General features: G+C 38.5%; 1 protein-coding gene across 1 annotated transcript in view; it reads left to right on the top strand.

The window, feature by feature from the left end:
• Positions 1-7,699: 7,699 nt before the first annotated feature.
• Positions 7,700-10,853, top strand: part of SKAP2 (src kinase associated phosphoprotein 2) — a 156,884-nt gene continuing 153,730 nt past the window's right edge. Inside the window, exon 1 of the mRNA XM_061197853.1 lies at positions 7,700-7,959. Coding sequence (XP_061053836.1) covers positions 7,893-7,959 — 67 coding nt within the window. The 5' untranslated portion in view covers positions 7,700-7,892. The remainder of the gene's footprint in view (positions 7,960-10,853) is intronic.

The raw sequence follows: 10,853 nt of genomic DNA, 5'->3' as shown, positions 1-10,853 counted from the left end.
ATGCAATCAAAGGCTTGAAAAGTGCTAATGTGACTGGGCATGCTCTCTTGCACCTCTGTCATTGCCATGACAAGAACATGCCCAAGTCAGAGTCAAGTGGAGTAGAGCTGAATAGTCCTAGCTGAGCCCAGCCTGGATAGTTAACCTTCATCTGATCATTGGCCACCCCACAGATCTCTGAGAATTATTGTTAAGTCAGTGAATTTGGGAGAGTTTGTGCTTCATTTTTGTGGCCATAGCTAACTGTTACAATAGAGATCTTGGATTTTCCTCTTTCCTGTTCTTATTCTCTACCTATGGTTATTTTACTGATAGATATATAATTGCTTTTTTGGTGTGCCTAGGTTATTAAGAAGCACATGCCTCGATGTGTTAACTAATCTTATTGTGGTAACTATTTTGCATTATATACATATATCAAATCATAACATTGTACATTTTAAACCTATCCAATGTTATATGTCAATTATATCTCATTAAAGTTGGAAAAATTAAAACAACAACAACAGCAAAACTCCACAAGCTTTACCTGATTGTAGGAGAATAAGGAAAAATGTACTTAATTTTTTTGTCACTATAGTGAAGGTCATTTATACTTATGTGGACCTACCCAGTAGTTTTCCAGGTTAGTTTTTTTTTTCAACCAAAGCTGAGATATATGAAAAAAGGACAAAAATTAATTGGGGGGGGGGAGTTGGGAAAGGAATGGAAGAATATCTGAGTATAGTAATATACAAGCAAATTCTTGGCAACTATATAAGGTAGTGCTTAAAATTCTGTAAAAATTTTTTTATTTGTTTGCTAGTAGAGGGACACTATAGAAAAAAGGGAGAATTTGTCTGAGCCTTTTAAATTTTATTTAATTTTATTCTTATCGGTCTTAAAGTAATGATTTGCAAAACACTCCTGTTTAATATTGACAACTTTGAAAGTCACTGAAAAAAATTAAATGGCAATTTAATGTTAACAGCTGCTTATGGTTACCAAATCCATCAAAGCCCTTCATGAATATATTAGGCACAAACCCACTGAATTCTGTGGCTGAAGACAGCTTGGTATTTTAAAATTGCCTAGTGAGAATAGATGTACTATAATAAGCGGAAGGACTCCGAGCACAATGTACTATTTTGTCTTTACATATAGAAAGAAACCTAGACCTATTTCTAATTGTTTAATGTTCTAAAATCTCTGCCAACTTAGCTATAAAATGATTTCTAGAAATGTATTAGAAAATTATGCTTTATCTAAAGTCATGTTTTTAATAACTACAATAACATAACAAAAATAAAATAAATTCCTGTAACAAAAATAATTATTATAGGTAAGGGTAGGGAAAATTGAGTAAATAGTTCATGTGGGAGTCAATGATTGAACTCTGATTAGTTCAATCAGAGCTCAAATGTGAGTCCATCAAAGTTTAAATAATAAGGCAGTTATGCTCTTCAGTTTCAGTCTTCTAGAAGACTATCTTCTCAGTAAATGTTGGTAAGGCTGTTGCGGGGACTAGAGGTACCCTAAAGAAACTGGAGGGAACACAGCGTGAAATATGCCCGTGAACACCTTGCTTGCTTTACATGGCTAGTCCCGAAACCATTCCTTGGTAGGACCATGCAGCCTGCCCTCTCTCAGGATATTTTAAATTCCAAAATACTGTCTCAGTTATCGTTCATCCAAAACCACATTGTGCTTAATCCAGGTATTATACAAGACCTGACTTCTCAAACCAATCTAGACTGAGGTGCAAAGGGAGAGAGTCATCTGTCCACTCTCCCAAGTCTCTAATTAGTATAATTTCAGGAAGTGTAGGTCAGGATCATCCTGGGGAATAGGGTGAACTGGGGATGCTTAAATTACACCAGTGACTTTGCATATTATCTCTCAGGTTAAGCATGAGGATAACTCTCTCTAAGTCTATTATGAGCCAAGAATAAAATAGAATCTTCAAGGTCACTCACTCGGGCCTCTGAATAGAAAGTAGAGATTCTGATGACGAGAATTAAGGGGGAGAATCAAAAGTTCTTGTCTTTTTTATGTACCTGCTCACAGAGTAACCGTACCAAACCACAGAGGAGTAAAAGAGGAGAGAAGAGGGTCTGTTTTCAATTTTATATAGTAAAAAAGAATAAGCATTTTCTTGGCATGTCCCTAGTGCCCATACTCTGAGGACCAAGCCTGATGAGTAGAAGGCAAGACAGATTTGGGTCCATCTCTTCTCTGGAGATCCACCTAGAATATAATACCAGCCTATAAATCAACACTACAAGAGTAAGGCAGAAGCCATAGTCCAAGAAGGCTAGAAGGAATCAAAACAAATATGTCCCTTTACTAAAAGTAGGCAAGGTAAAAGGCTTGGTCTCAGAACCCAGGCAGGAGAAACTCAGTTACTAGAACTAGGATATAAGATCAGAGTCAGATTATCAGGACTGACCTTACAATGGTAATGTCTCTGAGTATTGAGAGTCTGCATAGGGGAACAAATTTCAGTTAAATCGAGAAGAGAGCTGTTACCTGGGCAGAGAACCCGGTAGCCTCTGACAAGCCCAAAATGTCAGATGGACAGATCTCTTACCTTATTCCTAATTTGTAGAACCCTAAAGATATACAGCATTTTGTTAAGAACTCAAATCCAGTCTACATTAAATTCTTATTATTCTTATTTTAAAATGATTGACTGGAGCAGCAAAATGCCTGAGTATATGTTTGTGTGTATGCAAATGAGACGGAAAGCAAAAGAGAATGAGTTTCCTTATCTCGCTAAATTCATAAATTATACTAATAGGATTAGTAACTCTGACCTAAAAACTCAAAAGACAAGTTAGTGAGCCATATCTACCAGAACCTGTTGATACAGGTCGGGTTCTGTATCACATCTTTTTTTTAAAAAATATTTTATTTTATTTTATTTTTGGCTGAGCCGCGCGGCTTGCAGGATCTTAGTTCCCTGACCAGGGATAGATAGAACCCGTGCCCCCTGCAGTGGAAGCGCAGAGCCTCAACCACTGGACCGCCAGGGAAGTCCCCACATCTTTTAAGGGTAAATGACTTCACATTCCAGAATTCCAGTGAGAATATGATTTTTTTCCTGCTGACTGACACACAATGATAAACTCATACCTACCAGTCTTAGAATATTCAAATGAAGAAAGGGATAAAAATTTAGAAAGTAAAAACACGTCTTCATTTCTAAAAACTTTGAAAAGAGCTCTTACTAGATGACTTAAAAGACATAATAGGTTTTAAAAGTTTTAAAAATGTATTAGGCTGCAAAATAAATGCAAAATTTCAACTGCTTCCTTTATCTAATCCACTCTTATAATACAAGTGTATGCTTGGTGGCTTTGCGATCTGTCAACCTATATTTCCTGGAATTCCTTTTTCTGTCTATTTCTGGTTAGGGTGGGCCACAAAAGAGATTCTTGTGTGAGATTTGCAGAAGTGAAGCAGCAGTCATTTTGTAGCTCACATATATTGTTGCTTATCTTCTGGCTCACTTCATTGGCTTGAGGCAGCAGCCAGACCTGTAACTGCTCCATCTTTTGCTAGATCCTCCTTTCAGGTCTCTGAATCATGAGTCCAGTGTGTGTTTAACTCTGCAGTGAAGGACCCCAGCTTCTGCAGGGCGTAAGTAATACCAAGGTCAGAGGCAGCAAGAGCTAATTTGGGTTTTATGTTGTCCTCATGAACTATGCTTCTGCATTCCAGCTTGTCATGAATCTCCTTCATCTTCCCTTCCTGACTCTGCTCTGTTGGACTTCAAGCTCCAACATCAGATGCAAAGTTAACAGCCTTACAGAGACAGTTTAACCACCTTCCACAATTGTGTAGGGTCAAATAGCTGTAACAAATTCCTTTATATTATCTATCTATCTCTATTTCCATTCTAGTGGTTTTGCTTCTCTGATTGAACCCTGATAGAAACTGGGATAGTGACAGTACAAAATGAAAAGAGGTCTTCTGATCCCCTAAGGCCATTGGCAGGAAGCAGGTCAAGAAAACTATTCAAATGAAAACATAGACTACCTTTCACAGAAAAGGAAGGATGACTCAGAGTGCAGAACTGAGATCTGTGGAGAAGTTATTCCAGGTGGGAGTATAATTTTGTCCTAATCAAAGAACCTGCGACATTTTCCCAGTTGGATTTCAGAATTGCTATGAACCAGTAATCTCTGTATACTTCTTATTGTTCCTGTCCTCTCTGAACAGGAATGTCTATAGTGGTTATCCTATGCCTGTCCCACTGTTGTATGTTATATGGGGAGCAGGTAACTTGTCTTTTTACTTGATAGGTCTTTAGATTGAGAGAACTGTACTCGAGGAGCTTTATTTAAGAAGCATCATCCACACTTGGACTTGATTTAGATGATGAGATTCTGGACTTTGAGCTGATGCCATAATGGGATGAGACTTTGCACATAGCTTTGGGAGGGGATGGGTGTATTTTGCACTGGGATAGATGTGAATCATTGGGAACCAAAGGGCTGACTATGATAGCCAGCTTCCAGTATGGCTCCAGTGATTCTTACCTCCTGGTGTTCACAGCCTTAGGCAGTCCCTTCCCTCTATATACCAGGCTTGGTTTGTGTGACCAACAGAATATGGCATTAGTAAATTATGCCTCTTCTGATATTAAGTCATAAAGACACTGCAGCTTCTGTCTTGGTTTTGGATACCTTTTGGATCACTTGCTCTTGCCATGTTAAGAAGACACTCAAGCAGCCCTGTGAAGTCCATGTAGTGAGGAACTGATGCCTTTTGCCAACAGCAAAGGGGATGGAGAGCTCCAGCCAACAGTACTGTGGGTGAACGTTCTTCAAAGCTGATCCTCTAGCTATGGTCGAGTCTTTAGATGACTGCAACCCAGCCTATAGCTTGACTGTAACCCTGAGAGACTCTGAGCCAGAGCCATCCAGCGTAACTGATCATGGATTCCTGACCATCAGAAACTGTGTGAGATACTAAATGTTTGTTTTAAGCTAAGTTTTGTTATGTAGCAACAGATAACTAATACAGTGCCTAAGTATAAATATAATCTTTCTTCCACATGCCTATGAAAGCCAAATAAAGATAAGAGAGGTAGAGAAAAGTAAATTGTTTTAGCTCACTGTCTTGTTTTTTCTTCAGTGTTCAGATTCTTTTAAAATTAAGCCTGTGGGCAAATACTTATTCAGCTAAGCTAAATTTGAAAGATGTAAGGAAGGAGGTTAGCTTTAGTAATAAGGAAATATATATGTATACACACACACATCTTCTTTGAACTAAAGGATTTACTTTTGAGAAGTAAAATCATGAGATTTTTCCAGAATCTAGTCTGTGCATAATGGTAGGGAAGCTGCTGTCTCTCTCAGGTTGAGATTTAAAGTGTCATTTATTATTCCTTTTTACCTAATATGACTAGTTTAAAATGTAAAGTATGATTTGATTTCCTTCCTACTTTTTGTTATGGAAAGATTTGGAAATCAGAAATAAGAATATATTTCTTCTAGGCTCTCTTTATTTCTCTTTGTGTCTTACAATCAATTTCAGTAACTTTAACAATAAACAGTAAAAATGATAGAGTATACAAAGCATTGCCCAAGTAAATCCATCATGAACCTGTGTCTAAGAATGGTTTCCTAAATAGGGGAAATGTGTTTCATACAAAGAGTCCATTTTCTGTTATTGCCTTTTTTATTTGGACTACTAGATGCTATATATTTTAAGGCAATCCTAATAGTTTCCTGTCTCTCACTAACAAGAATGACTTGTCATAATGAGCAGTGGAGACAGTGTCCATTTGATCCACTGCAGAAAGCTGTCTATTTGATACAAGAGTAAATCACCTCAGTTCCTTTGTGGAATGAGTGGAGTGTAAATAAATAAATGAGACGTAAGAATTTTAAAAAATCTGGTCAGTTCTATCAGAAAGAAACAATGGATAGGAACATTTGGAGGCCTGGTTTAATAAAAAGTGTGACAAGATGAAGAATTGTATGTGATAGCTGTAAAGGGAGGAAGAATCCTCACTAATATAGTATGTCCATAAAATAGTTTCTTCCTTCTCTAGGAAGATAATTTTGTAGTTTAAGAATAATAATTCTCAATTATTTGAAGTTGGAGGACTTACCTTGTAAAATGACTCTTTATTCACTTTTACCTCCACCAAAAGGAATTCTGATTTTCAGCAATTTTTCTATAATTCATCACAGTTCTAAATCTGAGCAGGAATTTCAGATTCCATTTTAGGGGATAGGTTTGTTTTGGGGTGTCTTTTTTGTTGTTATTTTGCACATTTTACTTCAATTGTAAAGTTTTTGTCTTTTTTCTTTTGTTTTGAGAGAACTCCAAAATGTTCTAATTTTTCCTTTTATAATTAGTGTTTGGTGTATTTCTTAGAGAATTATACAAAAATGACTTATATTTGACTACTTAATTTTTTACTATTACTGTCTAAGATTTTTTGGTGTGAAATATTAATGGAGCCATTGCTCTGTGTCACGTTTTGGGTTCCAGGTGGGGATGAAAGTTATGACAAATTTTGTGCCATACAGGAGCTAGAAGGAATCACCTATGGGGCTTGTTTAAAACGCAATCAGTAAAGTCCCATCCTAAACAGACAGAATCAGAATTTCTGGGAGTGGGACTTTAGAATCTGCATTGTTAATAGGTTCTCAATGTGATTCTAGCAAACTAAAGTTTAAGGAGCATTGATCTAGTGAGAGTTGGAGGGTAGAGGAATAAACAATTTACATTGTTATTGGAGCTGCAATACAATCTTCAAAATACAAGTGGCATCTAGGAAAGACCTTTGCCATGGTGGTTCCTATCTGAAGAAAAAAAAAGTGTTTATTTATTTATTTATTTTCTTTCACACACACACACACACACACACACACACACACACACACACACACCCCTTTAAAAGCACCAGAATGTATCTTTTAGAGAAAACCTGTAAGAAGATTTGGAGATAGGAGACAATAAGTATGTGTTGATTAAATGATCACGTTGGAGTGAACAGATTTTATAATTCCATTCTACTAATCACCAGCAATTTTCTTTTTGATTCTTATAGGTAGACAGTGGTATCTGTGTCTACTTAGCTTTGTGTTTGTAACTAGACCTCCCTGCTCTTCGGAGTGGGGTAAATCAGTCACCCCAAAAATCTAAATTAGGTAGAAAAGTAGTGTTAAGAGCCAATCAGAGCGCTCTCTGGAGCAGCTCCAGACTGGCTTCTGAAGGAGGACTGGCTGAAGTTGAGACTTTGTTGCCATCATACAATCGGACAAAGAAGGCCATAGTAGTTTAGGGCGGTCGAAAATTCCATGTGGGGTACTGGGCGAGGTGTTACACCTTGGCGGGGCTGATTAAGGTCCAGAAAGTCTCTCAATCGGAAAACTTGGAGGCACTACGGATACCTTATTTTCCGGGACCGTGGAGAAATGGTCAGCAGTTGCGGGGGTACCAGTGACAAAAATGGCCGCAAGGCACCTCAGGCGCTGGATCAGGTGATGCAGCCGCAGTCCACTCCTTTCCCACCAGCCGCTCCCCCTCCCGCGCCCCTACGTAGCGGTGGGTGTGGCCTTCCCAGGGGCTCTTTTTCGGAGGCGTGGAAAACCGAGGGTTACACATGCGCAGTTAAGGCCCCTCTGGCCCTTCGGGCCTCCTCCCCGCCCACCTCCCCGCCCACCGCCCCGCCCCGAATTGCTGGGCGGGGCCGGGCCGAGAGTCCAGCAGCCGCGGCTGGGGCTTCAGTGACTTCCTTGTTGTGAGCCTCGGCCCGGCAGTGTCCGGACTCGTAGCCCCGCTGTCCTTACCGGGACCGCTAGCCCGAGTCTAGGTCGCAGCCGCAACCCCAGCCGGTCGGGTCCCCTTTCAGCGCAGGTCCTTTCCCCGTACGCCCCGCGCTCCCTAACATGCCCAACCCCAGCAGCACCTCCTCTCCCTACCCCCTCCCCGAGGAAATTAGGAACCTGTTGGCAGGTAAAAAGCGGGAAGGGGGCGGGTAACGCGGCGGGGGCGGGGGCGCGGGGACGGCGAGCCGGTGGGGACAGAAGCGTTCGGAGTCTCTCCCCTCCCTCTCCGCTCTCCCCACGCCTCCTGCCCAGTGGGAGCGGGACTGGGAGTGGGGAAGTGGGGTCTGAGAATGGGAGTGGGCGTGTGTGTTGAAATTTGGTGCGAGGATGGTGGGGAAGCCCTTCTTGGTCGGCTACACTAACGCGATCAGGACAATTCTGTATGCGTCGTCAAGACGCCGTGTGTGTGTGTGTGTGTGTGTGTGTGTGTGTGTGTGAGAGAGAGAGAGAGAGGGAGGGAGGGAGAGAGAGAGAGGCGGGGAGGGAGAGAGGGAGAGAGGTCAAAGAAGTAGTTTTCGGTTGCCTGGCCGATGGAGGAGAAAGAGATTTCTGAGCTACAGGGGTTAGGAGTTTGGGGTTATGGGACCAAAGGGTTTGTCATTTCTAAAACTCCCATTTTTCTTGAACATTCAGTCCACCCATATTTGAGACCTTCGAAAAGAGCCTGACTCTCAAATGGTCACTTGTCTTCAGCCTGAGTAACATGTTAAAACAAAAAAGGAAGGACGTGTTAAAGTCCAACTTCCTGTGTCACACGATTAAAATACAGTACTTCATCTTTGCACCCTCATCTTCCCCTTTTCAGTTTTAAATTACCATTTATAGGAACTTAGGAATTAAAGATGCATTCTTCAAAGCTGTTATGAATCCACTGCTAGTTCATTAATATACTTGATATGGAGATGTGTATTTTCACTAAGGGCTGTTAAAAAATTTGTATTTCTGCACAAGGTAGAAAAGACAATACATCTGTTTTAGGGTAGCACAAATCTTACCTATCCTGATGCTCTGGAATTCTTCCCATTATTCACTTTGTCATGTGTACATCAGAATTCTGAATACTGAACTTTGATTAAAAATTTTTACTTTTCTTTAGTTGTTTCTTTAGTATCCTTCAATATTGGTCATGAATAACTGGATTAAAAGAGTTTCTCTTAATGCCTGTGTTACGATTTGCTTATTTTAACTCTTAAAGCAGTGTTTAAAATGTGACATTTTAAGTAGTAAGTTACTGTTAGAGCACTGTGAGACCAAATCTTATATGCTGTTACACTGTTTTGGTGGTTAGCATCTTGAATGTGATAGAGAAAATAAAACCAATAGTGTTTGAATGCAGACATGTTTATGTGAACATGATTACAGTGTGATGAATGCATTTGTGGTGGGACAGTGTTTTACTCTAAGAAATGCTTGTTGTCATTAATGGGTACCACTAAGGGAAATATTGAAAGAACTGTAGGGGCTGAGTTAAGGCAGCTTTTATTCCATTCTATGAGAGTTTCAAGTGAGTGCTGATTTTGTTTTACTACAGTTAACATTTCTGTTGTTACTATGCTGGAATTCCTTGCTTAGAACATTATTTTAGTCACCAGGTCAGAGAACTGTTTATCATAACTCTAAAAATAGATGTCACCATTTCCAGGATATTCTAGGTGTGAATTTTTGAGTTTGAGAAGTAAAGTGTAGACCTCTGGGTACATGCTTTTGAAGCTTGACAGCTCCACAGTAGACAGTTTGCTATCTGGATCCATAGTCATACATTTGCAGATAGTATGATATATGGGTTATGAGACTCTTTATTCTCTGATCCCCATAGATTACAAATACTTCATGTAGCCCTTATTTGCGTAATTTAATTGAAAGCTCAGAATTAAATAATATTTAAATTATCTGCCATTGCTAACTTCCTATATACTTTAGCGATCTCTCTCTTTAATCAGATAATAATACTTACATAATGTCTGAAATCAGTGTTTTAAAAATCATTTTATTGACATTTTCAGTATTTTACATTATTAAAGCAAATCACATATTAAAACACATGAAGTATTAAAAACAAATAATAAAACATTAAAATTTTGTTGATTACAAATTTGACTTATACTTTATTTTCAGAGGATATTTTCAAGAGGTATGGCTATGAGGAAATATATATGAGATAAATTGTAAAGAAATGAAACAAGTGAACCAGTGTTTTTCAGTTTTCTTTTTAAACTAATCATTCAAAGAAAATGGTTAACATTTTATGGTTGACTTTAATTAAAATCTTTTTTTGAGGTAGGAAAGGTTTCAAGAATAAGTGCTCTGAGCAATTTTTTTTCCACATGTTTTTATCCAAAAAATTCTGTTGGATTGTGCATGATCATTTGCATTATTCAAGTGTTTGGGTAATAGGACATGGTTAGATTTAAAATTATTAAAACTATAGAGGAAGAGTTGACATTGGTTTGAATTTTAAAGATATTGCTGGCTTACCTAGTTCTTTCTTTGAAAGTAATTAGGAGATATTGGCAGTGGTGGTTGTAGTTAACAGTTGAACACTCTTAGAATGCATGGCAATATGCTAGAATTCCAGGGTAGGGAAGATAAGGAACTAAACTTTTCAGGCATTAAAATCCCTTCAGAAAAAAAGAATATAAAGTCAAAAGATAATGCCTATAAAAAAAATGTTTTGGACATTTCCCATTGCGGTCCATGTTCCCTTTATCCAAATCATTATGCCATATGTGTTAAATGTTTGACGTTTCAACTGCTTGATAGAGGTAGGTGCTCAAATGTATTCTTATCAATTTATTATTCTCTTCTCTTTATTTTTTCCTCTGATTATATCTATTTTAGGCTTCCTTTTCAATATTTGTTCCCCCCTCTTTCTGATTCCTTCCCTTTAAAAAAAATTCTTTAGAAATGCAAAAATCCATAGAGGTTATCATTCTTACCTCACATTTAATGATGCTCTTGAAAAAGTGGCTATATAGTTTGACCATTAGTTATTTTTATTTCTGTGGAATCAGTATATTAAAT

The sequence above is a fragment of the Eubalaena glacialis genome, chromosome 8 (genome assembly GCF_028564815.1).
Source record: "Eubalaena glacialis isolate mEubGla1 chromosome 8, mEubGla1.1.hap2.+ XY, whole genome shotgun sequence".
Lineage (NCBI taxonomy): Eukaryota > Metazoa > Chordata > Mammalia > Artiodactyla > Balaenidae > Eubalaena > Eubalaena glacialis.
The sequence above is the reverse complement of the archived record's forward strand: the minus strand, read 5'-3'. Positions and strand labels throughout refer to the sequence as shown.